The sequence below is a fragment of the Oculina patagonica genome, chromosome 4, assembly GCF_052425735.1.
Source record: "Oculina patagonica isolate OP01 chromosome 4, crgOcupat, whole genome shotgun sequence".
Lineage (NCBI taxonomy): Eukaryota > Metazoa > Cnidaria > Anthozoa > Scleractinia > Oculinidae > Oculina > Oculina patagonica.
This window is the reverse complement of record NC_135761.1, coordinates 2324226-2352131: the sequence shown is the minus strand read 5'-3', so window position 1 is coordinate 2352131 and position 27906 is coordinate 2324226. Positions and strand designations below refer to the sequence as shown.

Sequence of the window (27906 nt, the reverse complement as noted above, 5' to 3'; positions counted from 1 at the left end):
ATATAGGAACTATTTTATTATCATTGTTACATTTCCAACGAACACAGTTGTCAGCACCGATTCCCCAAAGCACCGTTCGTTTTCCCCGTTTGTTTATTCTCAAATGTGGATTGGCGGTATTCCTGCGCGGTGGAAAAAAAAAAAAAATAGCGCGAAGTCCGGAGGGTAAACTGTTCTTGCTAATGGAACTATTTTTTCTGTAAATTAGCCCTTTGTCCGTTGATTGTCAAGAGAAGACAGATTTAACCATGTCGAAATCACGGCATTTTAACGACTTTAAAAAATAAATAAAGAAAAGAAAAGAGTAATTCAATGCAAAACTGGCTTTAGAAGTCTGTTATTCGACAGCTATTTGTTTAGCTGCTATGTCACAAGCAAGGCAAAAATTGCGAATTGTATTGCTAAGAAAGTTTAATTTACGCTATGTCCACGGCGAGTTATTTGTTGGGTCAACGTGTTAACATAACACTTAAAAACCTGAACGTATATTTGACCAGACGATATACAATATTTTTTAAGAGGGCCGCAAAACAATATAAAAGACTTAACTTATTATTTTTCTGTTCACATATATCAACAGCTGATAACTGTTCACTGGCCGGAGTTTCTCAGAACCAGGATTAAGAAAAGGTAAGTGCTAGAATTTCTGAGAAAAAGCTAAGATGGATTACGGTGAAAGTTCAAGCAATGCGTGCAAAAATTAAGTACCAAAAATCTACTTATAGTTCGGTAACAATTTATATACTATTTGAAACATCTCACTGAAATTCATTCTCTTAGTGATCCGGCCTGTGATAAAACTCTAAAGCATTCTCGAGAAAATTAAAGTCAAACCTCGTAAAAACGTTTAAAACGCATGCCATTTTGTTTTAAACTGGTGTGAAACATCCGTTTAAACTGAAATGCAGATAATTTAAAAAATCCATTTCTTCTGGCGGGGTCAGCTTTTTGTCAGCTATACTCAAACTGTTACCATGCCATGAGATCTCTTTGGTAACTTTATTTTTGCCTGTATTGCTCGAATGTTCGGCGAAAACCATCCAGACCATCTTAATGTTTCAAGCCGCCTAGGGGTTAGGCCAGCACTTCAACAAGCACAATTAAATGCAATTTATCTATATCTTTCCGACGATACTCTAGCAGTTTTGTGTTGTGATAATACTCATTTGATAAAGACACCGATCGAAGAGAAATATTAATAGTTTGATGGTGTATGACAACAAGCCTGAGCCTCAGGGTAAAACGTAACAGAGAAAAGCAAATAAATTTATATATAATGAGATCCTAAGCTTTTTCCGAAGCTGATTTCCTTACTGAAATGTACGAATATGTTGCCGTTTGTGCAGAAGTGCCGGGTTAAATTTAACGGGCGATTTAATATTCACTGCTCGATGAAACAATTTTTCCGAAACTCGCTGATGATGTTCATTATGAATTGAAAATGTATTACAACAACCAAAAGCGGCGGCAAATAGTAAAGACATTGTAAGACGTCGAGGCTAATATCTTTCCGGCGAGGGTAAGACTTTCCTAGCCTTGCAAAAGAAATCGAGACTCCGATACGGTGTTGCCAAAAAAAAAATCGAGACGGCAACAGATAGCTTGGACTCCTTCTAGACCATTTGTATTTTTTGTCTATTCGTCACGTGATCAGAAATGAAAAAGAGAGTAAATTAACACAAGGAAAAACGATAGCAATTCTGAGCCAAATGAGAAATGTGTTGGCGAGTTTCACTCTGGAAATTAAATAAATAAGAAGTTGAAGGGTAAGCTAGCAAAGAAAAATTATACCATTACAAATAATACTCGAGGGCAAGTTTAATCACACATTTGTTTTCATTAAAATCAAGCTGATTTTAAAATAAAAGGTCTTGCATCAGCTGACACTGTCGCGTGAAGCGGTTAGCAGTATTGCTACATCCCTAGGATGAAATGCCAGTGCATCGAAAAATTTTTCCTAGAATTTTGTCAGGATGTACTAACAGTTTCCATGCATTATCTTGTATGAAAAGGAGCATGCGAAAGTAATGTCTTGCCCATGAACAAAACACAGTTACTCCGGCCAGGGCTCAAACCCGGACCGCTCGAGTCCGGTGCGCTAACCATTAGCATATTAAGTTCTCAGGTCACAATTTCATTGCGAGGCAAAAGATACGAAACACCGCCATGGTCTTTATCCTGCCATTAATATCTAAAGAAAAAAAAATGGACTCTTACACTTAAAGCCTTAGGGACTTTGACACGGATTTAAGCCGAATTTAGTCATAGAAAATGACCATCAAATTCGGTGAAATATAAAAATAACCTCTTAAAACAGTGAAGGGACATTTCAATAACACAGCAAATACAAAAGAAGGTACGAATGGACAAAAGTGACAAAGTTAATAATGGATTGCGATATGGGTTTTTGAAATATTGTTGGGCTGAAAAGTTTTCAAAGTTAGTCTCGTTTACTTTAAATTACAACGCCCGGGAGACACATTTGGCTGCAATAAAGCTACGGTTCTGTCATTAAGATCCATATAAGTAATTTCTTTGCAAACATGAAGTTTCATTGCAAGTATTTGGCAAAAATGAATAAAATAAACTTAACTTAGCCGTGACAAACTCCCTTCAATATTCTAACATTTTATGCATTATAATTTCACCAACAGCTGTGAGCCATGGAACGCATGCGTAACGTCCTGTTTGTGCTTGCTGTCTTCTCATTGGTCGTTGGATTGAAATCCGAGGAGGAAGCTGAATGGGAGAAGCGACATGAACACGAGAGACAATTTTGGGGCACGTTTAAGATCACGCCAGCTGCAGCCGTTGAAGACGGATGGAGGCTGACCGTTAAATTCTCCGAGCCAATCAGAAGACTAGAAGTCTGGCAGGCTAGAATAGTATCCTCCAACGATAAAACAGAGTTTGTACTCGAAAATCAACACTGGAATGCGGAATTGGAAGAAGAGAAGACGCTTTCGTTCCCCTTCACTGTTACCAAGAGAAACAGAAGGCCTTTGCCGGACTTTGAAGTATCTTTCGAGCGTTTAGGAGAGGGTAGCGGCTTATATGAGGAATAAACAGATCCTACTTCTTTGTAACATGGCGTTTATAAGATGCAATAAATGATTGTCACAAACCATCAGTGGCTTTACTTTATTATATTAATGTTGAGTGAGAAAAAACGTTAACGTCAGTCAGTCAGTCAGTCAGTCAGTCAGTCAGTCAGTCAGTCAGTCAGTCAGTCAGTCAGTCAGTCAGTCAGTCAGTCAGTCAGTCAGTCAGTCAGTCAGTCAGTCAGTCAGTCAGTCAGGTAGGCCCAATTATTTCCGCATTATAAAGTATAATTATTCTTCAAAAAATTCCGAGGAAGCGCGAGCTCATTCTAATGGCTGGGAGTATACGAGTAGCTCTACCGATCAGATTATCGCATTTACAATTATACTAGTGGAATTCCACAAATACAATATGGAATGAAGTTAACAGTCTCCTCTTTTTCCCGTGTTCGTCGAGATCCGGCACATAATACTTCAAGCGGCCGGAGAGAGTGCCAAACCATGCAGCCGGGGGGGGGGGGGGTCCGGGGGATGAGAACAGGGTTTGATGTAGGCGTACGATTTAAGAAAAAAAACAGGGACTGTTTCCCCAGCCCAAATTTGGCCCAAATTCCATTACCCAGCATATTATATTTTATTGCTTTTCTGGCTGTGATTTCCATTCCCAGTGACCAAATCCCAGTCCCAGTGACCTAAATCCGATTTTCCCAATGAAAAATCGGAGTTCCCATTTGACCCCTTCAAGCCCTTCTTCAAACACTGGTTTCTCTGATGTCAGCATTCAGTAAATTTTCCCTAAGCGGAGAATTAGTCATATCAAGTCGCTTTTTCTTGTCATCCCTTGCAAGCCAGCAGGAAGCCCAAAATGAATCACTCACAAGAATTCCAAGATGAATGATGATCATTGGTATGCTGATGACACCCTGTTGAGCATGCGTGAAAGGTAGATACCCGACGACGGTCACAGCGACTGCCATGGATTTCTGACTGGCCATAATGACTACGGACTTCAGAGCAGGTTTTTCCAGTTTGAGAAGCAGAGATGGAAGGAGGATGATAACAATAAATAGAATATGCATTGTCATACCCCAGGCAAGAACAGCAAAAATGCTCCCAGCCGAGACACCGCTGAACGCGTTCTTATCGCTTGCTTGACTGACTTTAATCCAAGGTACCATGCTCAACAGTACGATGCTGATCATTTTCAGAGTGTTGCTGTATTTCATGACAAATGGCTTTACACGAGGAACATACCTCACACTTTTTCCAACCTGTTATGGATAGGAAACAAAGCTTTGTTCAGTAATAAATTAGACACGCTCCGCATCGAGAGCTCTGGGTCCGAGCCCTGGACGGGGTGTTGAAGTGTGTTCTTGGATCAGGGTCGATAAGAACAATGTTCGCTTCATGAAACTGATGTTAAGCGTCGGAATCAACCGATAAGTTTGCATATTGAAAATGTTAAGGTCATTGCCCTGAAATAGAACTGAACACAATTTTTTAACCAAACTTCGCCTACTGGTTTATTACTTTAAGGGAACTTAAATTTTGAAATAAAAAAGGGGGTCACCAGATTCGTTTAGGAGCAGGAAGACCTTGTATCTTCCATATAATTCCTTTATAATTCCTCTGCGAGTACTGCCAAAGTACACTTTTTTAGCGATAATTTATTTTTTAAACACATGAATTGATCTGTTTTCATTTTACAGAAAGAATTTGATCGCTACACCAAAAATATGAGAAAAAATTGATAGGTCACCACACTCGTTTAGGAGAAAGTGACAATTTACTTCTCTCGCGGACCAAGCCACATACAAAAAAGCCGCCATTTTGTTGATGTTCGCGCGCGCGCGCACTAAATACGCGTAAAATTCTGCGCAGTAAGGATGCGCAATGCAATACAGGGCAATGACCTTAATGATCAATCTGCAATTCTTAATGACCGATCAGAAATAATGTCTCATCATGCTTGCATTTCCTGCCACCAGGTTACTTAGCATCATCCCTGTCGAAACCCAGGATTCTGATCGAAAAAAGGTTTCCTTAGACCAAAAACATTAGATTGAAGCTCACGGTAGGTTTCTGTACATCACGCAATATCACGCAATGCGACAGTTAAGTCACGCTAGGTCACGTTAATAGCTGCGCTTGGTTGCGCTAGGTCACGTACGATAACGCCAGGCCACGCAAGTTCACGCTTGTGATTGATCTTTCTAGTTCACGCTATTTGAGGTATCGATAATTCAACAAGAGGTACAAATGGACAAATTTAGGACAAGATATTGAATTTAGTTTCTCTGAACTAAACTTGATTCTTTCAGTGTTTTATAGTCAAAACTTTCTCTATAATGGTAAGAAGTCACCTTTGCTCGCTGTATAGCTGACATTTTATCGTTTAATGGATATTTCAACATTTAGAAGTTTAAGCTCAAAATGAAGAAGAGGTGCAGAACTCTTTAAACACTGATGATGTAACACCGTAAGCATGGCCATGCAGGGACACCAGCGTGAAGGAAAACGTTAATGTGACTTACCAATAACGGTGGCAGAACTGTTAAGATAAGCTTAATCAATAGTTTGATGGGGTCCAATTGAACATTGTCAAATGCTATTATCCATGTTATGAGCGGTGGAATAGTGAAAACTGCTGTGATATTACTGATGACCGTCAACATGACAGCCAAAGCAACTGCTCCTCCTGCCTGGGCTGACTGTAAAGACAATGTAAATAAAAGCATAAGGGACAGGGCTATAACATAATTCTTTAGAGAATCGGCGCCTGGTATTGTTTGTATAACTAAGCTGGACCAGTAAGACGGTCTTATAAACTGAAAAATCACTCTCTTGAACTTTTTTCTATAATTAAAATGTCATTCAATTCGACAATGGCAAATTCACTACTAATTTGATCAATCAATCAATCAATCAATCAATCAATCAATTAATCAATCATCAAATCAAATTTTATTTATACATGTGGCACTAAAGAGTACATGCATTTCTCGTTAGAAAGTGCACGTGTGAAAAAGTAAACAATCTATAGATAAAAAAATATATTTAGAAATCTCTTAACTTAAAAATTATCATCGATATTTACAACTAATATTTACATGTAAAAATTAAAAATATATAATAAATGTCGCAAATTACAGGTACTAAAGTTATTTTAATTTAAGCCATATGTTTTTTTAGAGATCGCTTAAAAGATATAATATATAATGTCACGAGATTCTCTTACTATCGTAGGCAAAGCATGGAAAAAGAAAAAATCGTTAAAAGGAATTGAAGGAGGCTATAAATCAAAATAAAAGACAACTGACTTTGTCGAGATTTTACGACTTAGTCTTTCGACTTATGGTGCAACAACAACAACAACTACAACAATAACAGCAACAAAAACAACAACAAAATTATGAGCAGCAAGGACAGTAGCAGCACTTTAATAGCTACACTAACACCAACAACGACAACAACAACAAACATCAACAATAGCATTAACAGCAACAACGCCATCGCTATCTCACTAATCAAAACAACAACAACATAAGTAGCATCATTAACAACAAAGCCTAAAAAGAACAAAGCAAATCGACAAACATAAACAAAAACAGCAAAACTCACCAGTATAACTCCAGCTGATATGGTACATGGTGCGATGAAGTAAATCTGTATTGCTGTTTGAAATAAAGTTGGGCCGAGAATTGAACCAACACTCACGTGATCTCCAATTGACCAATCCGCAGACTGAGTCGTATTATTAACCGAGTTATTGCTGCTCATATCCAAACCATTTTCAGTCGGCAAATCCACAGACGCATACGGCAACAATCCGGTAAGCTTACCTCCTATCACTGGCGTAACAAACAAAATGCATACAACTCCCCATAAGAGAGCCTTGAAAGACTTCAAGACATCTTTTATCTCTCCCGTTTTAAGTTTAACTCCGCTGTGAAAGAAAATCAAAACTATGCAGATGTAGTGGGTTGGGAGCTCACTGAAGAAGACGCCCGGCTTCGGAACAAAAATTCCAAAAGTAACGAAGCACACGAGACAGATTGACAAGAAATTCTTAATCACCACAAATTGTACCCTTTTTAACAACGATGTTTGTTTCACGGATTCCTTAGAAGAATTGAGATCCCTTTTTAAGCTTGTGGTGTTCATACTTAATTGAGCGAGGAATGAAATTCAGTGGCTACAGATCAAGGTTATGTACCAATTGGTTGCATTTAAGCATGATGAAGCTACGAAATGCGCATTTTACAAATTTAATACGAGTCAGCTAAGTGGAAACCACTTGCAATAAGTTCCTTTTCAGCCACAACAGGGCGTGACAAATGACGTCAAGTCACGACATGTTGGCAAGAAGCACGTCCTGAGTGATCTCATCGCATTGGAGAATAAATTAAAATCAATAAATCCAACCTCCAAGGGAACAAAAGGGTTGTTCGTCTGTTCCGTCAGTGAAATTATGTGCCACAGTCTATAAATAAAGTTGTATCTAAAGCGGAAGAAGAAGGTCGGGAAGAAAAAAACAACAACAAAAACCACCGAGAGTATAGTTCGACTAAGAAACAATTTCTTCTTGCGACGCCGGCTAAGTAAAAGCTCACCAGAGTGACTTTGAGTTGATCGATACTGAGTGAGTGGTTTTGCGGTTAGCCGTGAAGGATGTTGCGCAAATAAATATTTGCATTAGACCATTTGCATTATGACGTAAAAGCGCAAAGACTTCTGGTAGTTGTAGTTAGGTTCGCGGGAAATTTTGAATCGTCATCAAGCCCGCTTGCCCAAGAAAATCGTGATGGAGGTAAAGAAAATTACTCTCACCGAAGAAGACGTCCCAGTGGCTTCATTTAAAGGGCAAAAAGCAAGCTCTCAGTATAAAACCAAGTCCGTTAAAATGAAAAAAAAAGTTATGCAAGAAATTGTATATTTTCTGGGTTGCGTTTTGTAGTCAGGTTTCAACGAGTGTTTCCTCCACTCGAGTCTGCGCGGTTATTTAATTAAATTCCTAAAACTTTTGCTTGCCAGGTATTTTCAAATAATATACGAAGACGAAATATTTTACCCTTTCTAAACATGGGGGAGTACATTACATGATGTCTACACTCGTTGACGTAAAAATCTTTGAGGCTCACCTTTTGAGTCTCACAAGTAATCGTTCATCAACAAGATTATGGAAATAAAATTATATTTGCTCGCACGGCCCTTGCTCGGATTGAAACCAAAACTGCTACTCGACGAGTTGACATTTCGAGCACAAAAGCAAGAAAACTTCTTTGTTAAAGAATATTGCAATTACAGTTCTAATTTGACGAAAACAGAAATACAATTTTAAGATAAAAACAAATAATCTGTATTCACCTTCACAGGGTAGTTTTGATTGATCAGCTTGAAAATCCTTTATGATTGACGCTTCATGATTCATCGATGAAGCTCGATTGAACGAGGAAAATTATTTGACTCGTTTCTCTGTCTCACTGTAAAAATAAATTAAACTGACCGTCTCGCCGAGCAATCATGATATATGCAGTATATGGTAAATTTTCTAAGCTTTTCAGTGAAGAATTAATTCACATGCGATCGATGGAAGCGATCGTTTGTTGAACGTCTGAAAATAGATGATGAACAAAGTCAATGGCTTGCCTTGCTTTCACTTGATTCCACACAAATTTAGTTATATCCTTGACTCGTCCTTTTAAGCAATCTGTTTCCAGTGCGCGATGTTTTGAAGCTGTGATATTAGGCTAAAATTATTTACGAAGAGAAGTTGTCGGCCGCGATGAATGAATTTCTACCAAGTCAACTCCGTCACACAACGTACATATAAACTTACTTGAACACGAACAACATTTGTCTGTCTTGGTTAAAACACAGAACTCAGTCATTTTTCATTCCAAAGCTATCATCCTGTTTTCTATATTTTTGACAGGTAACTGAAAAATAAATGTATAAACAAGTTTCGAAGTGACAAGAGCGTAAACTTAGCAGCTCAACTTCAGATCAAAATAAAAGTCCTGGATGTCCACCTTCACGCGTGGCTGCCCTTAGCCAATCATAAGCCAGAAATGGTTTTTTCCCGCGAACTTAACTACAACTACCAGAAGTCTTTGCGCTTTTACGTCATAATGCAAATGGTCTATTTAAGTTGGGTTGTGTCGCATTCCAAAACATTAAAACCAGCCCATTTCTTTGATGCCTTCGTCTTCGTATAGATGATCGGGAATAGTGTTTAACCCTCGGTAGCAAGTTTTAAAACGCGCCTTTTTTTAATTTAAATCCAGGATTGAATATATTAATGTTTGGTCCAGAGGTCTGATGCATTTTAGTTGTTAGCTAAAAAAGCCTTACCAGAAAACTCAGTTTCTTAGCTGGTACTTTTTCTACCAAGCCAACAAGCTGTTGCTATATAGATAGATGGCGCGAAATGTGGGAGTTACGTGGGTCTAAGGCCACCTGAGAAGGACTGTAGAGACTAACGACAGATTTTCGGCTTCTTACTGAAAAGATTATGTCCGTAAACAAATTACTAAAACTCAAGTTTAAGTGCCTCTGATGAGGCAATAATATTTTTAGTTAGCTATGATAGCTTTTGACCTCTCGGTTCCTATATGTTAGTTTTTTGTGCGCTGAATCTTTTGTAAGAAGTCAGTTTTTTGAAGCCAAAATGTTCGAGTTGAATGTTCTATTCGGTTCGGCCGAAGTGATTGTGTTACAAAGCTGTCACCGTAACAGGCGTGCGATGAGACACGAGACTTTATCAGAATGGTTGCTGATATTTTAAATCTTTAGTCAAGGTCACGTTGACGATACGAAATTTGATGCACCGGTTTTGCAAGCAGTGCCTTTACCCCGTCTCTCGGCACCCCCCCCCCCCCCCCCCCCCCCTCTCTCTCTCTCTCTCTCTCTCTCTCTCTCTCTCGGCTGAACTCGTTTTAAAAATTCGTTTCGGTTTGGTACAAAATATACAAAAGATACCGGTAAAGCTATTTTTGCAATAGGTTTGTGCGCGGTATATGTAATGGAACATTGAATTTGTTCTGAGAGTCCCTTAGGTTGTAAGTGGTTTCACTCTTTCAAATTTAGTGCATAGATAGTCCGGAGCCAACCCGTACAGAGACCTTAATAAACCATGTATCGCGGCTCTTTGAGTTTGCTGCTGGCGAGCTTGATCTTTCCGTCATAGTTCGAGAAGGTCGCAACACAGGCTACTCTTTTTTGTAGCTTGTTTTGCAAAGTAATTCCACAGTTTTTCCAAACATTATTGCACTAATCGAAATGCAGTTGTGATTAGAGCTCTGTATACTAGATGCAAGGTTGCTTGAGGGACAGGTGCCTTACTCGTTTTTAAGGCCCCAATCCCAGAAGCAATTGTCTTTGTTACTTTGTCGATGTGACTAAACCAATCAAGTTTGTCATTGATGATCACTCCAAGTGATTTTGCGGAGGGTGACCTGGCTAACTTGAAAATCATTGAATGCAGTTGTCGGGGAATCTCTAAGAGTACTAAGCCTCTGCCTAGAGCCATTAAGCATAAACTCGGTTTTATGCTAATTGGCTGACATCTCTTCGTCAACTCTTCAAATGGTATAAGAGCATGATTCAGTGTGGTACTTTTATAGCAAAAGGTTACCAAGCTCATTGAAATTCTCGCAGCCTTTTGAGTTCCATCCTTTTTAAATGACACACGTGCGCAAAAATGGTTCTGAATATCAAACTTTACACAGTACAACTTGTTCGCTCTTAAGTTTAAAGAATGGAACACTGTTTTAGTCTCTTGGATTTAAATAACTTCAATAAAAAAGATTACCAAGCTGATTGGAATTTTTGCACCCCTTTAAATTTCATCCTTTTTTATTGACACACTTGCGCAAAATCTCTTGACAGTGAAAATCACGCAACACAATTTGTTCGCTTTCCAGTTTAACGAATGAAACATTTTTTTTGGCATCCTGGTTTAATTTCAAATAACGTCAATGAAAATCTATGCTACGCAATTTCTACTATAGCCTGTTCCAGGCTCTCGGTAGTTGGGTAAAAGCGAAAAACGTGGACGTCAGCAACAAAAAATGAGGGGGATGAAGGCGAGCGACGAAGGCGAGCGTTTTTTCCTGTCTTTCCTCGCTCGCCCGCGTTTTTCGTTCTCCCCCAACTACAGAGAACTTGAAACAGGCTATTTCTACAATAAAGCTGTATTCGTCTATCACATGCAGTTTTTATTATTTATAAAGGTGTTCAGGCACAGAACAATGCGAGAAACTTGTGCAAAGGGAACTACAATTGTAGTTCGTATTTGTGCAAAGGGAACTAGTTCAGTTGATCTGTAAGGTCGTCTCCGCTAATTTTCATGTTATTAAAAATCTTAAACAATAATAAAAAAAAAGATTTCAGGCTAGGGATTCCTTGAGCATGACTCCAAATAGTTCCCGTCATAAGAGATTTGAAATAAGACGGAATCACAGGAGATTGAGGGGACACAGTGCTTCCCCGCTATTTCTTATGTTCCCGTTTTATTTGGAAAAGAGAGCTTAAGTAAACTGCGACGGCAACGGTGACGAGAACGTCACCAAACAACCACTATCCACTGGATAGTTTCATCAACAGTTAATAAAACAACATCCACTGGATAGTGGTTTATCCGGCGGATAGTGTTATACACCCTTCGAACAACCAGGGCCAGCAAAATAAAACTGCATGTACGTTTTGAATCTTAATACATTTCATAGCCGTTCTCTGCAGAACAACAACGTGCATGAAATGACCGAATTCCGCCACGACTGCTAATTTTTGTTTTTCTATTTGGGGTTGAACGCTCTCTTTGAATATTCAGCAGGAGCTAGTTTTTAATGGGATAAATAAACAGAATAAGTTCAAAAAATTTGCGAGATTCTCAAATAAATTATACATTCATTTTTCACCAGACGTTGTTGTCGTCTTTGCTTAATCAAGCTCTCTTATCTTTGGCAACAAAAACGATTTCTTTCATTCGAAAGTTCGATCGTTCGTAAGGTCGGTCGGTCGGTCGGTCGGTCGGTCGGTCGGTCGGTCGGTCGGTCGGTCGGTCGGTCGGTCGGTCGGTCAAAAAGCTGCTAATTAATTTGGAGACGTTCACTGATTGTTCAAACAATGGTTTCTCTGATGTCAGCATTCAGTAAATTTTCCCAAAGCGGAACATCAGTCTTAGCAAGCTGCTTCTTATGATCCCTTGCAAGCCAGTAAGAAGCCAAAAATGAATCACTTACAAGAATTCCAAGATGAATGATAATCATTGGTATGCTGATGACGCCCTGTTGAGCATGCGTGAAAGGTAGATAGCCAACAACGGTCACAGCGACTGCCATGGATTTCTGACTGGCCATAATGACTACGGACTTCAGAGCAGGTTTTTCCAGTTTGAGAATCAGAGATGGAAGGAGGATGATAACAATGAATAGAATATGCATTGTCATACCCCAGGCAAGAACAGCAAAAATGCTCCCAGCTGAGACACCGCTGAAGGCGTTCTTATCGCTTGCTTGACTGACTTTCATCCAGGGTACCATGCTCAACAGTACGATGCTGATCATTTTAAGAGTGTTTCTGTATTTCACAACAAATGGCTTTACACGAGGAACATACCTCAGACTTTTTCCAACCTGTTGTAAATAAAAAAAGATAGAACTTTTACCAACTCTGGTTCCAGAGTTCAGGGTTCCAGCCCTGGCCGGGGTTGTTGTGTAGTAAACTCTCACATCGCCTCCCTTCATTCAGGAGTATTTATATTTACAGGTTAATTTTTAAAGAAATTCTTAAAAAAATGCCAAGTGTGCAGTGCTTTAGTGCCTACCCCCTCGCTCCCCAGAGGGTGCTTCCTATGACAAACTATGAGGATAAAACATAGCCAAGTTAAAAAAAAAACTGTCCTTTGTACTTAAATGCCGAGTCTTTCAAAATATCTGGAACAGACGCCCCTTTTGACCGATTCATTTTAATGGATATCTTTAACTTTTATTTGATTGGAAATTTATCCAATTAACCCAATCAGCTTTCGACTTTTTTTCGAAGTTAAGTTTCAAGCTAGCTATGCTTTTAGACAGCACCAGGGTGCTGACCACAAGGATCGCGGCCTCTGAGGACGAGAATTTTTGCAGACAAATTGATTTGACTTTTATTTAGATTGATTTAAGATTGATTTGGACAATGAATTCTGATCACGCTCGCAAGTCACATCACTCAGTGACGTCATCTGCACATTTGTACTTTAAGAGATCACAGATTTAACCAATCATAACGCACGCAGTATCTTGGTTTTGTTATGATTGTGTTACGTTTAGATGTGTGAAGTATCTCATCTTGAGGGGGGAGGGGGGATGGCAACGCTTCTTGTCCTTCATGAAAATGGAGTTAAAGAGCTGGCACCGATGAGCTTTCTTGCACATTGCAAATAGAAATGATCATTGCTTGTTGTGTAGATGGAATGTTGTCGTAAACGTTTGATGCGTTTACAGCTCATAATAAAAGAATCACAAGATGAGCGATCTTCTCTTACTTGACGTGACACTACTTTGACCATGCCCCATTTATTGCGTGACAGTAGCGTGATTATGGCCCACTTAAATAGCGTGACAGTAACGTGATCATACCCCACTAACATGATGTTACGATAGCGTGGTTATGTTCCTTTAAAATGACGTGACACTAGCTTGGTCATGCTCTTTGTAACGTGACATGCAATACCTTGATTGTTGCCATATAACATGACGTGTCGCTGGGATGGCCCAACTCCTGCCAATAGTGTCTGCAAATATTAATTTGACTTACCAGTAACGGTGGCAGAACTGTTAAGATAAGCTTGATCAATAGTTTGATGGGGTCTATTTGAACATTATCAAACGCTATTATCCATGTTATGAGCGGTGGAATAGTGAAAACTGCTGTGACATTACTAATGACCGTCAACATGACAGCCAAAGCAACTGCTCCTCCTGCCTGGGCTGACTATAAAGACAATGAAGATAGAAGCATATTGAGCATAAATATTCTGTGATTGGTCAACACTTTGAAGAAGACCACAAGTTGCAAGGCTACAATGTACAAGACCAGTTTTCTGTTCTAAAGAAATGTCGCATGGATCTGGACTGCTTAATTTACCAAAAGCTCTTTATCAGGAACTTAAAGCCGAAACTAAACTCAACACACAATCAGATTTCGTCCGTTCTAATATGAAATTGACTCAGTGCTAATAGGTTATCACACTCCATTATCCGATCACTCTATAAGCTTCAATTCTTTATTCTGATTTTAACTTGATAATGTGACATGAATTCATCGAAACGTCGTTCATCTTTCTTATCGCTAATATTTCTTCTCACATGTTTCACAAAACTGTTGCCAAATCAGGTGCCAAAGAAGCTGTGCATAACTGCACTGAGACCAGTCAGACATTCCCACCACGACACAAACAATCAAACAAATGAATAAACAAAACAATAGCAACAACAACAAGGACAACTGACTTCGTTTACTTTTGCCACAGTTGGCTTGTGGCTCGTTCACTCCCTGCTTATGGAAAAACAAACTTCTACACTCAAAACTCTCGTAAGCAAACCCCTCAGGACCCCTCAAGTGGCTGGGCGTTTATATTAAAGGCTGGTTCTCATACAATGGAAAAAAAGACCAACAAGATTCTATGAAGTATAGTCTTCTGGTTCGTATTTCGACGTAACAACAGCAACAACAACAAAAACAACAAAAAATTCAAAGAACAAAACAGAAATACAGTGGAACCCCGATATAACGATCCTCGATATAACGATCTTCGATATAACGATATTCCCGATAAAACGATAAGGATTCAGCGGATCGAAAGTAAAATCTTCCCCGATATAACGATACAATCAGTTCACCGTCATAATTTAATCAAAACGTCGAATTTAATTGAATAACATTACAGTAATCGAGTGATCTCTAACGTTTCTGTAAACAGCTTTGTAGATGATATACGAAAATGATCATTACTATGTTCTAAACCTCTTTATCAACTTTACCCACTTTATCCCTCATTAATATGCAGTAAAAAAATTAAGTTCTTGTTAGGTTTACCCCGAAATATCGATATTTTCGGTTAGCCATATCGTTTTATCGGGAGTTTCGATATAACGATATAATTTTACTGCTCCCTTGTCATATCGTTATATCGAGGTTCCACTGTAAACAACAACCGAGCAACAGCAAAACTCACCAGTATAACTCCAGCCGATATGGTGCATGGTGCGATGAAGTAAATCTGCATTGCTGTTTGAAATAAAGCTGGGCCTAGAAATGAACCGCTTCTCTGGTGATTCTCATTTGGCGAAGACGTGGACTGAGTAATATTACTTGTTGAGTGATTGCCGTTGATGTCAAAACCATTTTTTGTCGGCAAAGCCAGTGACACGTACGGTAACAATCCAGTGAGTTCTCCTCCGATGACTGGCGTAACAAACAAAATACATGCAACTCCCCACAAGAGAGCCTTGAAAGACTTCAGTGCATCTTTTAGTTCTCCGGTTTTCAGTTTAAGTCCGCTATGGAAGAAAATCAAAACGATGCAGATGTAGTGGGTTGGGAGCTCACTGAAGAAGACGCCCGGCTTCGGAACGAAAAATCCAAAAGTAACGAAGGACACGAGACAGATAGACAAAAAATTTTTGAATATCACAAATTGTGCCCTTTTCAAAAACGGAACACGTTTCACTGATTCCGTGAAAGAATCACGCTCAACCTTTTTTAGGCTCGTGTTGTTCTTCATTGATACCAAGTTCACTGACAGCAAATGGCTACTGATAAAAATTTCATACCAATTGATTACATTTGAGCATGATCAAGCTATTATGTAAAATTTTACCATTTTTTAGTCAGCTTTGCAGGAACTACGTGCCAATAGTTCTCGACAGTTCCCTTTCAGTGATAGCAGGACGTAGCAATAAGCACTTCCTAGGCGACCTCACTGTCAGGTAATTTCGAAGCACGTTTCTCACAACCCTATACATGACGAGCTTAACAAATCGCACTTCCTGCCAAAATATTAAAGAAGAAGAAGAAGAAGAAGAAGAAGAAGAAGAAGAAGAAGAAGAAGAAGAAGAAGAAGAAGAAGAAGATTGATTGTTGTTACGCAAATAACTTGAAAAAGAAATAGTAAGTGCCAATTTTATTAGAATGTCTTGTGTGGTCTTCCAATAGCAGCAGTAAAACTTGTCCAATTTTAAACGAAAAACGTATTCTTGTCACAAGGTCTGTAAGCAAAGCTTTCGACTATATCACACAGTCCAATTTTCTAGTTTTTTTTTATGTCTTCCGCCTTCGTCTACAGTCAAACAGGATGTTATTTTGCGCGAATTCCGCCAAAAAATAAACTCAAAATGCACACACAAACTGGCAACTTACTCTGTCAAATAGAACATTGCGCTTCAACATTACAAAGTTCTGTACACAAGAACATCCGGTCTGACTGTTAAACGTCGGCAAATGCAGTCACGCCGACACGTACGTACAAGTGGTACAGGTCGAAGGGCAACGAGGAAATAAACGCCAATTTTTTTTCATTTTAATGTACTCTGAATTTTTTTTCGCGGGGTTTAGGTGCCAATTAAAACTTTTTATTTGTCACAATAAACTTTCTCAATCCGAATATGGGAGTTTTAGTGAGCAGAACGTTTTGTAACAGGTATTTTTCAAAACGGGAATAGTTACACGACACTTATTTATTTATAAAGTAAGCCGGCCTGGCTCACACTAGCGACATAACGACATAAAGAAATTATGCGTATGTTATGTTGTTCACACTGGTGACATAAAAATCAACGTGAGGTGTTTTTTTGCAGTAGCGTGACCTTGAAGTTATGTCGTTATGTCGCTAGTGCATGTGAACCAGGCCTAAGCTTAAAGAATACATTCGCACATCAGTGAAAAGTTCTCGAAAGAAGAAGAATATAGGAAATAAACGGACTCTCTCCGAACAGCTTCGTGTGTTCTGTAAGTTTCGACAGGCTGAAGGTTGTTCAGTGTTAAGCTAAGGAGCAACTTGGTAAGAAATTTAATTGACACACAAATTCAACACAAAATGGAATGGACAGCTCTGTTTAACTCGCATTCATGATTTTCCTTTTTATCTTGACCATTCCTTGTTCTTGTGATTTTCAGAAGCCACGCTTGTAACCTCTTACAAAAACATGTTTTCTTAAAGTATATCTGTAGATATTGATTCTTATTTTTGAACTTGTGGCAGAGGAGTTTACAGAGCTTACTAGGTAACGTTCTGTTTGATACTCGCTCGAGTTATTTTAACTGATTCAGCTGATTGAGTTGGGCTTCACTCTAGAATCGATCCTGAACGTCAGACTTCCGTTCATATAAAACGTGCTTTGTGTTACCTAGTATCAGCTCATTTTAATCGATGATCCAGCATTATCCGAGTTCTCGGAGATTCGCACGTGCTTTTAATTTTCTTCAAGCAGATGATCCAAGAGACGTGATACTTACCAAAACATTCCTTTTAGCGAGAGCGTCAGCGATTGTTTTTTTCTTCTACGAAAAAAAAAATTATCTAAGGACGGGTTTATGTCGAGACTACTTTAAGCGAAACGGTTAGCGATTATTGCGGCAGTTATTGTGATACTCGTGATAGTAATAAGCACGTACACTGAATGGCTAACAGGGAATGATTGGTGTTTATAGCTTCCTTGTTTTAAGTGTAGAATAGCAGTGTTTCTAATATTTGTTGCTTTACTGTCTTATTAAAGGTTATAATGTCAAGGTGTAATGTTAAACATACAAAATCATTTTACTCAAACTGCCGATGATCGGAAACCTTGAATTGTCGTTGAAGAACTATATGTTTTTACAGTGGAGCAGCCACACTAAGCACGTGTTTTAGGTGACTGTGAGAATTCAAACAGGTCCTAAAATCGCATGAACTTACCTACTGTGTTGTGTATTTTTTCCTTTCGAAATAAAGTTTCGTGATTTTCGTGCGATTCCAGGAGAACTGTTAAAGCTAATTTGACTCTTCTCGTTGACAGCAGGGACATTACTACAATGTTAACAGTGCAAAAAAAAAAATTATGCACAGCAATTCCCCCATGATTGTGTTTTTAAGGTTCATTGTGCAGGTTAATAAATGCTATTACAAATTCTAACGATCAAAAGCCTTGTGGTGGATTTAAATCAAGTTTAATATGGCGGAGAGTGGATGTCAGTTAAGGGAAGATCGAATTTGATCGCATAAGAAATCATCAAATGAGCCGGGGATAAAAAGCTTTCTACAACTTTCTAAGGTCTTAAATGAAAGCGATTGAAATTACCATGTATTTGTAAAGTTGTAAAATGGTTTTAGTGCGAATACAGGAAAAAAACAAAAGTCAATTTGACTATTCTGCTTGTCAACAAGGTGCATTTAATACCACAATAAAGACAATTTACTCCGCATTCTTGAAAGTTATATTATGCAAGTTGAATAGTGTTATCTTAAAAAATTCCAAGTTAAAAAGCTGTTCACACATTCGGTTTTTGCACTGAATTGCTTGCTCGGCCAAACAGAAGTGTAAACGATCTGGTTCACTGCTTTAGTAATTGTCTTATTTTACTTCTGTCTTCTTTTATGTACAACCTTGTCAAAGCAATTAATTTTTTTTTTTAACTACTCAGCTCGTTTAGTTTATTTCTATTCTGAGTAGTTTTTTTGCCTATTTTAGTTAATTTATTTTATGCTGTAATTTATCTTCTATTTAATTTGGCAAAATAAAATGGTTGGTTGGTTGGTTGGTTAGTTTGATCGCCAGTTCAGAGTGCTGTAGGATAATGTATTAAATGGTTGGTAAAAATTGAGGTGTTTCATAAAAAGAAATATATCGATAGTTTCTGGCAAAAGACGTGATAACGATCCGATTCGCAGTTTTTAGTGTTGGAGCATAATATGTTTGAGGGTTGTTATAACGACGTGTTTAACAGACGTTCAGCTTTATCAACAAACAACAAGACAAGTGATAATGTACTTTGAAACCTATATTGCTTTAGAATGCTGCAACAATAGACCGCAACACGGTTCTCTGGTCTTGTGGAAATGATAGTAAACAAATCAGCTTGTTCATAACCCTCAAGGGAGGGTAGAATCACATGAGAATCACGACGCCAAAAGTGGCAAACAGGATTCCCGGCCTAAGAACTAGGATCTCAGAAACTATAAGCTACCCTGCAGCACATCCCTAGTATGTAGCTCACGTAAGGGAGTAACCCCCCTCCCTCATCCCCCCCCCCCCGGTTCATAACGGGCACTATTATCTTCGAGCCAGTATGAAGATTTTGGCTTAAACATTTCTTTGACGAATTCCCGAATTTTTTTGGATTCAAATCAAACATTTCCGTTAATTTACAAGAATAATTAACGGATATAACGAATATCGGACGACTTCTACCATGGACAAAGTGCAACTTTATTCCTTTCTATTAGGTTCTATTTTTTGAGCAAAAGAAAGAAGCTGAAAACCCGTAAAGAACACAATTCCACCAAAAGTGGAATAAATGTATTTTGAGATGCCTCTCAGCGACTTGAGACAGAAAAAATAAATTGAATAGAAAATTTAAGGCTAGCTTGTGAGGCCTGCGATTCAACAGTTATTTATTTAGCTGCTATATCGCAAGAAAGGCAAAAAATTGCATTTTGTGTTTCTAAAGAAAGTTTAATTTCCTCTATGTCTATATTGACTCCTTTGTTCTGTCAGCTTGTTTACGTAACACTTAAAAACCTGAAAGCTTTATTTGACCAGACAATATTGGTGATACAAAAGATATATCAAGGCCGCGGGACAATATTAAAGACTGACACGCCGAGTTATTACTCTGTTCAGTACCGACGGCTGATTACCGTTCACTGGAAGAAATACTTGAGACCACACAATAGGGGTCAAGAAGGTGAGTTCTTTACGCGATGTTTTTTTAAAAAAACGAACGTTTTCCAAGGCCTAAACAAAAGCAAACACAAGCATCACATACTAGTTATTTTATTTCCTTTTGTCGAAGCCTTTTTTAGGACTCTTTAATGGTTTATCTATTATAAAAAGTGTATAAGTTAGAAAGGTTTTTTTTTTTTGGAATATCAGAAGAAACTCTTTCGCTCTGTGGTTACCTCTGTTTTCTCTTTGTATACGCCAAATTTTGTTCATTGTACATTCGCAGAGAAACTCGACCTTTCAGATTAGAGTGCTAAAAGCCAAATGAACTAGCAGGGACGTTGTCGCGGTCTCTAAGGACGTTTCAGTAGATTCTCAGAGAAAACGACAGAGAAGTTTTAGTAATCAAACCGGCTGTTAGTAGAACGAATAAACTATACCATGTATGCCTTTTGTTCAACGTCTTTTATGAATTCACTGCAAACAGATACTAAGAAGATAACTGTATCATACGCTTTGTTTGTTCAACGGTCATTACTTCGGGCGCACAACATGATCTTCAATAAAAATTTCTTTCTCTCCTCGTGGACAATAAAGGCCTTCTAAGGGTAACTTTCAACAACAAAGCAAAAACAAATTCATCAAGTCTGGTTCTAAAGACATTAACGTTAATTTAAAGAGTGATACTCACGGGTATTTTTTCCCGAACGTTTTGCTACAAAAAAAAAGCTGCCACGTTATAGAAGGTTGACCACAAAACATTTAGCCTATCGTTTTTTCAAATAGGTGGTTCGTAATATAATTCATATAAAAAATCTTCCGCATTCTTGTTTTTTGTTTGTTTATTATTACCATTTTTGGTATTTAAACTGAAATTTCCTTTGATTTGGAAGTAATGTTAGACAACCAAAAATGGCTAATAGATCATAACATAAAGGAGATAAAAATCTTAACACCCTACAGCAAGTAGCTTGCAGAAGAGGCAAATCAAAAGCAAAGTAAGAATACTATATACCACATCGATCCAGATCTTAAATATATTTTGCATGTGAAATAAAACATCTTTCACACAACGCCCAGGCTGCCATTGAGCGATTGCGCTTCGATAGCGCTTCGCGCCTCGCAATTTCCCCCTTTCCCTCCTCTTTAAACGCCTGTCACGCAGGCTACCATTTTGCTGTTTCCAAGAGAGTTAATTATTTAACCAATATGTGATAGGGAAATCTCTAGTCCGTCAATAACTAATCCTCAGATAATACTCTTGGCGTAGGTTAACATGAAGTACACATTCACCGCCCTGATTGCGTCTCTGTTACTTCTTTACTTGCACTGAGTTCGATCCGAGGAAGCTGAGGTGACGGTCTTCAATCAGTGGCCCCGGGGATTCTACGGAAGTATAGCTGTTGACATCGAAGATGCTGTGGAAGATGGCTGGCAAGTCACCCTGACTTTCTCAAAGCCCGTTAAACGCGTGGAAGTGTGGAACGCAGAAGTGGATTCAGTCTCTGATGATAAAACGGTGTACGTCCTGAAAAACATGTTCTGGAACGCACGATTGGAGGCCGGACGTCAATTGAAGTTTCGTTTCTTGGGGTATAAAGCGAAGTTCCGGGAAAACAAGCCGCGTATATCGGCAGAGTTTGCTCGTCTTGGCGAGGGAAGCGGCTTCTGAACAATTTCGGACATTGCAAAGCACAGTTATCTGTTAACATGAAAACAAAGTGATCAATAAAAAAATAAATATAAACAACTTTCTTCATTGTGATGCAGTTTTCTGTGTTATATGTACTTCTGCTGTTTTGTGATTTCCTGAGTAAAAGAAATATTCCTGTCTAAGATTAACTTAATCGTGAGATTCAATCAGAATGCTTTCCAGAGAAAATCCTCTTGATCATTATAGAGCTGCCATTGTTAATCTCAGAGAGAACTGTTCTCTCCAGGATGGGTCCACCTTTCTGTTCCCCTCCATTTCCCCTTCGGTAATGTTCTTCTTCGAAAGTTTTTCCTTAAAGGGGTGTCTGGACTCTGACTCTACTGTTCAAAAGTTTCATCTAGGGCCAGGGACAATCATCATCATCATCATCATCATCATCATCATCATCATCATCATCATCATCATCATCATCTCTCGTCATCATCATCATCATCATTTTTATTGGTGACATTAGAAGAATTATTAAATACAATTTGAATAGTTCAGGTAGAGCGAGGAGACCTCCAGGGAACCACCAGGCTTCCTGTCCTGTCATACTTATGCCGCCAAATTCGCAGGACTAGTTTTTAACTCGGAAAGAGTTGTGTGGGCGGGCACTCCTCACTCCTCCTCGTTCCGTCCCCTCCGTGTGGCCTCGGGCCTCCCCCTCTTCCGCTGTCCCCTGTTCGTCTCGCTCCGGCGTCCTTCCGTGCCCCCCTGCGTCGGCGCTCGACCGCCTCCCGGGGACCTCTCTCCTCGTCCCTCTCGTTCTCGGGTCGGCTCTGCCCTTGTCGGCCTCTCTCGTGTGCGGCACTAGATGGTAAGGCATCAATTAACAAGAATAAAAAAAAATCAGTCTACTGAAATGGGTACAACTTAAGGGTTTGTAAGGGGTAAATTCTGAACTTTTGAATTTTTGTACAGCTACATCGGGAAAATATAATAAGTTAAACAAAGAGAGGAATCATTCTAAAAAAATAAATGAAGTTTCTTCAGTTAGTCTATACGGGGTGTACGCTTCAATTAATGATATAATAGGGCCTGGCCACGCTCCGGAAGCTTGGAGGACAATGATAAATAATATCGCGTGGAAAAAAACGGTCTTTTTTAATTTTTTGCTTGTTTTTCTCTTTAAAATATAATTTGTAATTATTTGACTCTTCATTTTGACAAAAAAGTGAATGACTACAATAGTGAAAAAAATATTCATAGGCAATTCACTTATTGTTCTTTAAAGTTATTGTGCAAGTTGAGCAGGTGTTGAGTAGCGCTATATTAAAAAATTCCAACTATAAAGTTGTTCTAACAACTGTGTGAATCCAACGTACGCGTTTGTTTAATATATTTAGTGATAACGTCAAATATAAACTGATCCACTGTTTTGCAAAACGTGGCAAACAGAGACGTCAGTGATAAAAAAAAGTTTCGCAAGAACAAGTGAATCAATGGCGCAAAGCCGTAGCACAACAAAATCCCCTCCCCCCCCCCCCCAAAAAAAAAAAAAATAAATAAATAAATAAATGAAATAAACAAAAACAAAATGAAAACATCGAAAACGATTTAAGTCATCTTATTTTGTTGCCTATAAGCTTTACTTGTTTTTTGGTCTGTTAATTGCAACAAACTTTTATTTATACAAGGCGGCCAATAAAGCTGTAAAGAAAGTATCCAGAAATGCCCCCTCATCTTAAACATTGCAGTATGATAAGAGGCTAAAAATATCCATCTCGAACAAGAAAAAAAAAGCACTTTTTTAAATGCATTTTTACAACTTAAACAAAATCACAGATAAGTAATAAAAATTCAAGGCTCCTTCACCTGTGATGCAATAGTTTATTTAGCTGCTTTATATCGAGTAAGGCAAAAATTTCAATATGTATTTTTAAGGAAAATTTTATTTCCACTATGTCCATGTTGGATTGGCTTATTTACGTAACACTTGAAAACTAGGAAGCCTTATTTATCCAGACTATATGAATCTTCTACAACATCTGTATATAAAAGGTTTAAAACGCAGTCAGTATTATTACTCCGTTCACATCATATCTACAGCTGATAATTGGTCATCCACTGGAGAAAAATTTTAAAAACCGAGTTTAAAAGAGGTACGTGTTACCAAGAGTAAGGGTTATACTTAACAAATTTTCCGAGCAAAAAGACCGTTTGTAATTTGGTTTTTCTAGAACTCTCCCTCAATTGGCCATGTTCTAAACGAGCAGGGGACTGGGTACGAACATATTTTTTTCTTGGTACGAATATTCAATATTGATTGAATTTAAAATGGGGCACGTCATCTGAAAGAGCGTCGGAAAATTAGTAAATTTACCAAATTTGATAGTTATTGGTTTAAACACAAAGGCATGGTACACTTTTTTAAAATAAGAGAGCATAGTATGGAGGAGAACGCCTGTCCCTCCAAGCTCCAATCCATACTAAGTGTACCATGCCGTTGGTTTTCTCCGTCTCGCTCATTCTTTCAGATGACATGCCCCATTTTTCAATTCAATCGATATTGAATGTTTGTACCGAAGAGAAAATATGTTTGTCCCCAGTTCCCTGCTCGTTTAGAACATGGTTAATGGCGCTGGGCTGTCTGCTTTTCAATTTTTTTTCTTTATTATTATTTTTTGTAGTAATAAAGCCATTCAGCTCGATCGAAGAACATTTCTATTCATTACAGAAAATGATTTGAAAAAGGTTTTTAAATCCCTTTATTTGTTTTATTATATTTTTGTTGTTCTCTGCCTCTCCGTTCCGGTCTCCTCGGCCGCGGTGCGCCTCTCCTTCTCTCCCTGCGCCCACCTGCTGCGTCGGTACGGTAGATACCTGGGAACGGGCAGATCAGGCTATGCTCGCGGTTTCGTGCAGCTGCTTAATTTGGCTCCTCACAGGGATGTCCATGCATGTGGGATTGGCAGCCATACAGTACGAGGTAGTGGGCTGCTCGATGTCGGATCCATCTCTCATTTGTCTGTGGCACTATTTTACCTTTGCACGTAGCAAAAATTTACATGGCAAATACTAAGCAGTGAAGGATAATTGCAAAATATATAATTAAAAAGAGACGAGAACATAAATAGTCAGAAAGAATATCGTTTACTGATCATGTGTTGATGATACCTTTGGTGTAGGTTGACATGAAGTACACATTCACCGCCTTGATTGCCTCTCTATTACTTCTTCACTTGCACCGAGTGCAATCAGAGGAAGCTGAGGTTACGGTCTTCAATCAGTGGCCCCGGGGATTCTACGGAAGGATATCTGTTGACGTCGAAGATGCTGTCGAAGATGGCTGGCAAGTCACCCTGACATTCTCAAAGCCTGTTAAAAGGCTGAAAGTGTGGAATGCAGCCGTGGATTCCGTCTCCGATGATAAAACGGTGTACGTCCTGAAAAACAGGTTCTGGAACGCACGATTGGAGGCTGGACATGCATTGAAGTTTCGTTTCTTGGGGCGGAAAGCAAAGAAAAATGAAAGTGTGCCCAGTGTGTCAGCAGAGTTTTCTCGTCTTGATGAGGGAAGTGCTGGAAGTGGCTTCTAAACAACTGCCAGCAAATGCATCAGAAATGTTGTAAGAAAGTGTTCAATAAAAATTTATGTTACCCACAACTTTCATCTTCTTTGTTATTTTGCTGTCAATAATATAACTTGATACAAAGGAAGAGATTTACCTGTTACCTCTTTCCCTGCGGGTTCAAACCATTAAGAGGTGTTCACCTAAGAAGAGAGCTGTTTCCTTATAAGGAGGTGAAAATCGCATAAAAAATCTTCCGCTAAGGAGGTGTCTTTGTACACAAAAAAGCTTAAAAAGGGCCCCAGTTAGGAGGTGCCGTTTGAAATTCAAGAGCTACTGTTCTTAGGAAGCGCCTGTCCGTAAAGTGGGATAATACTTGTAGGTTTTAAGAAAAGAGCCACTCACACAACTAATGCCCAGTCAATGTTATGAGCTGGCTGTTTATGAGCATTTTTATTGTTCAAATGCCGCATCAGACCGTTTTACACGAACAATCAGTCAGTAATAAGAGAAAAAGAAACTTTTCTGAACTGCAGCGAGCTACCTTAAGGTCCAAACCCAAAAACTGAAACGGTATTCAGAGGTAAAACCATAACTTATAATAGTGCGAATATGCTGGCTTTATTTTTTTTTCACGATGTTGCTGGTAGTTCTTTTTTTAGCGGACCATATTTTTTTCTTTTAGCCGAACGCTTTTACGCAATGTAGTTTTATCTTATACGATTTAAAGGAACCCTATTTAAGGATCACACTGGGAGCAAAAATTAATGCCAAAACGGGAAAGTATTTTTTAAGAATAATAATGTAAAAAATAACATACGTTTCAAATTGATAAAAAAAAACTGCAATAATGTTCTTGGAGTTACCAACGCAAGGAAACGCGTTTTCACCGATAAAAGAGCGGATAAAAGAAGATTCATTTCAAGTCTATCTTCAGAAACTGGGTTGATGTGTCCATCCGTTGCTGTTGTTCAAATTTATTTTAATTCTGATCTATTTTCAGATTAAACTAAGCTTTCACTTGAAAGTCTTATTGTCAAACAGAAACGATATTTATGCATCAAAATACTTTCTCCGGTTTAAGTTCAGGGAAATGTAGAGTCAAAGTTACATAAAATCTCCACAAGCAGTACTTTTTCACATGCATTTATTGTGTTTGAAAACTTGCGAACGGTTTTACAAGTAGGGAAGGATTTTCTATGCCTCGTTCAAGCCACTACCTTCTCCCAAACGTTCAAAAGACACTTCAATGGACGGTGCGTCTCCTTTGTCTGCCTTTTGACACTTGAAGTTGAACGAATACTTTTCTCCCTCTCTCAAATTCGCGTTCCAGGACATATTTTCGAGCACGAACTCTGTTTTCTCGTCGTTCTCTGATACCACAATTGCCTGCCACACTTTCAATTTCTTGACTGGCTTGGAGAGTGTAACGGTCAACCGCCAGCCGTCCAGCAGGGGCCCATCTGGAGTGATGCTGAATTTACCGATGAACCCGCGTCGCCATTGATGGTGAATCTGAGCCTCGACCTCGTCCTCAGATCTCAGTCCAACAACCAATGAGAAGACGGCAAACACAAACAGGGCAGTGCGCATGCTCTTCATGTTAATAGCTGTTAAATTAAAGGTTTAAAAAAAGACCCCGCCATGAGAGGTAAAGCAAAATAATACTTACAACGAAAATTATTACATTCTCGCTCCCGATTTACATGTACTTTCTTCTTCAATTTTGAAACTGCGATCATGTATGTTAGGCAATGAATGCTCTTTTACATAACTTGATTGTGAGATAACTTTTGAGGAAATTAATGGCCAAATGATAACATTAATATGTCGTCGGGTTATTTTTTGGGGAAGGATCCTTGACAGGTCTTTTTTTTTTATCTCTTTTTGTTTTTCCGTTATCATTGTTTTCTGCTTCAGTTAGTTTCACGAACGAATTCAAGTTTTTTTTATTACCTGCCAAGAAAATTTCTTAAAACTCTAGAATGCACATATGCCTTTAAGTAACGGTTTCGCAGTTTGATTGAAAGAGCCGGTTAATTTTTATAGCAAAAAAACCCCAAAATCAAGTCCGTAATTGCGTTCATTGCAAAAAGGGATCCCAGACTAGCCACTAGCGAAATAAACGAGCGGAAATCTGAATTTAATTTATAAATTGAAGAACAAAATTATACTTACGATTTGAAGACAGTACTTGTTACTACTGTAGGCTGTACTGGAGTGTTTTCTTAAAGGCTCACGCACTATTTTATTCTTATTGTTCGCCTCCACATTTTCCATATCATAAAAAAACTTGATGATATATTTGCTTGCTTGTTGAGCGTGTCAACATTTCCCTGTTATAAATTTGCACCTTTCCGCACCTTGCAACAAAATGTCATTAAAACAAACAAGACATGAACAAGCATATTTGTAAAAGAAAATTTGGTCAAGGTTTATTTGGCCTCAGGTAAACATGGATGACAGATTCAAGGACAGAAACACAATATGGGATAATGAATTTTAAATTGCGTTGGTTGTTGCTCACGGATATACAAACAAAAATTGTTAGATATCTGCCTCAGCAAATACAACTGTCCAAGTACAGTGTTAACGTTGTGTTTTGTTTGTAATCACGAATTTTATTCAACATAATTACATTAAAAATCAGTGTCCTCAGCTTTCCGCGACTTCTGGACAAAGTGGAAAGTGTCTCTTGAGATTAGAAAGTTTAAATCTTCCATATGCATGTTAATCTTAACTAGCATTAA

At 38.5% G+C, this 27906-nt stretch overlaps 4 protein-coding genes and 2 long non-coding RNA genes across 8 annotated transcripts; 3 read left to right on the top strand and 3 right to left on the bottom strand.

Moving 5' to 3' along the window:
• Positions 1–537: 537 nt before the first annotated feature.
• LOC144652079 (uncharacterized) lies at positions 538–3127 on the top strand. Its single transcript, XR_013570446.1, has 2 exons — positions 538–630; positions 2655–3127. It is a non-coding gene; the product is annotated as an uncharacterized LOC144652079 (long non-coding RNA).
• A 666-nt stretch (positions 3128–3793) lies between these two features.
• On the bottom strand, positions 3794–7205 carry LOC144648090 (uncharacterized). The gene is made up of 3 exons (XM_078507725.1): positions 6663–7205; positions 5576–5752; positions 3794–4312 (listed from the first exon to the last, which is right to left on the bottom strand). Exons 1-3 carry the CDS (start codon positions 7203–7205, stop codon positions 3794–3796), a joined length of 1239 nt encoding a protein of 412 aa, XP_078363851.1.
• A 4942-nt stretch (positions 7206–12147) lies between these two features.
• On the bottom strand, positions 12148–16465 carry LOC144648089 (uncharacterized). The gene is made up of 4 exons (XM_078507724.1): positions 16449–16465; positions 15265–15589; positions 13845–14021; positions 12148–12679 (listed from the first exon to the last, which is right to left on the bottom strand). The coding sequence occupies exons 1-4, from the start codon at positions 16463–16465 to the stop codon at positions 12164–12166; spliced, it is 1035 nt and encodes a 344-aa protein (XP_078363850.1). The 3' UTR covers positions 12148–12163.
• A 3208-nt stretch (positions 16466–19673) lies between these two features.
• On the top strand, positions 19674–21689 carry LOC144652109 (uncharacterized). Its single transcript, XR_013570452.1, has 2 exons — positions 19674–19970; positions 21219–21689. It is a non-coding gene; the product is annotated as an uncharacterized LOC144652109 (long non-coding RNA).
• Positions 21690–23637: 1948 nt separating this feature from the next.
• Positions 23638–25251, top strand: LOC144651326 (endoglucanase E-2-like). 3 transcript variants are annotated; one of them, XM_078511276.1, is made up of 2 exons: positions 23638–23746; positions 24773–25251. In XM_078511276.1, the coding sequence occupies exon 2, from the start codon at positions 24779–24781 to the stop codon at positions 25181–25183; it is 405 nt and encodes a 134-aa protein (XP_078367402.1). In that variant the 5' UTR covers positions 23638–23746; positions 24773–24778; the 3' UTR covers positions 25184–25251. The 3 variants fall into 3 exon arrangements, with proteins under 3 accessions (XP_078367402.1, XP_078367403.1, XP_078367401.1); XM_078511277.1 differs by having other exon boundaries at positions 23662–23762; XM_078511275.1 differs by lacking the exon at positions 23638–23746 and adding an exon at positions 24178–24338.
• Positions 25252–26286: 1035 nt separating this feature from the next.
• On the bottom strand, positions 26287–27460 carry LOC144651333 (uncharacterized). The gene is made up of 2 exons (XM_078511283.1): positions 27335–27460; positions 26287–26766 (listed from the first exon to the last, which is right to left on the bottom strand). The coding sequence occupies exon 2, from the start codon at positions 26756–26758 to the stop codon at positions 26354–26356; it is 405 nt and encodes a 134-aa protein (XP_078367409.1). The 5' UTR covers positions 26759–26766; positions 27335–27460; the 3' UTR covers positions 26287–26353.
• Positions 27461–27906: the final 446 nt, after the last annotated feature.

What these genes read in the sequence shown, in the direction of transcription:
- LOC144648090 (XM_078507725.1), bottom strand. Translation starts at nt 7,205, where the DNA reads ATGAACACCACAAGCTTAAAAAGGGATCTCAATTCTTCTAAGGAATCC. An exon ending in TATCAGCTGGAGTTATACTG is followed by an intron (nt 5,753 to 6,662) that starts GTGAGTTTTGCT and finishes TTGTCTTTACAG; the next exon opens with TCAGCCCAGGCAGGAGGAGC. An exon ending in CAGTTCTGCCACCGTTATTG is followed by an intron (nt 4,313 to 5,575) that starts GTAAGTCACATT and finishes TATCCATAACAG; the next exon opens with GTTGGAAAAAGTGTGAGGTA.
- LOC144648089 (XM_078507724.1), bottom strand. An exon ending in TATCGGCTGGAGTTATACTG is followed by an intron (nt 14,022 to 15,264) that starts GTGAGTTTTGCT and finishes TTGTCTTTATAG; the next exon opens with TCAGCCCAGGCAGGAGGAGC. An exon ending in CAGTTCTGCCACCGTTACTG is followed by an intron (nt 12,680 to 13,844) that starts GTAAGTCAAATT and finishes TATTTACAACAG; the next exon opens with GTTGGAAAAAGTCTGAGGTA.
- LOC144651326 (XM_078511275.1), top strand. Translation starts at nt 24,213, where the DNA reads ATGGTTAATGGCGCTGGGCTGTCTGCTTTTCAATTTTTTTTCTTTATT. An exon ending in CAGAAAATGATTTGAAAAAG is followed by an intron (nt 24,339 to 24,772) that starts GTTTTTAAATCC and finishes CCTTTGGTGTAG; the next exon opens with GTTGACATGAAGTACACATT.
- LOC144651333 (XM_078511283.1), bottom strand. Translation starts at nt 26,758, where the DNA reads ATGAAGAGCATGCGCACTGCCCTGTTTGTGTTTGCCGTCTTCTCATTG.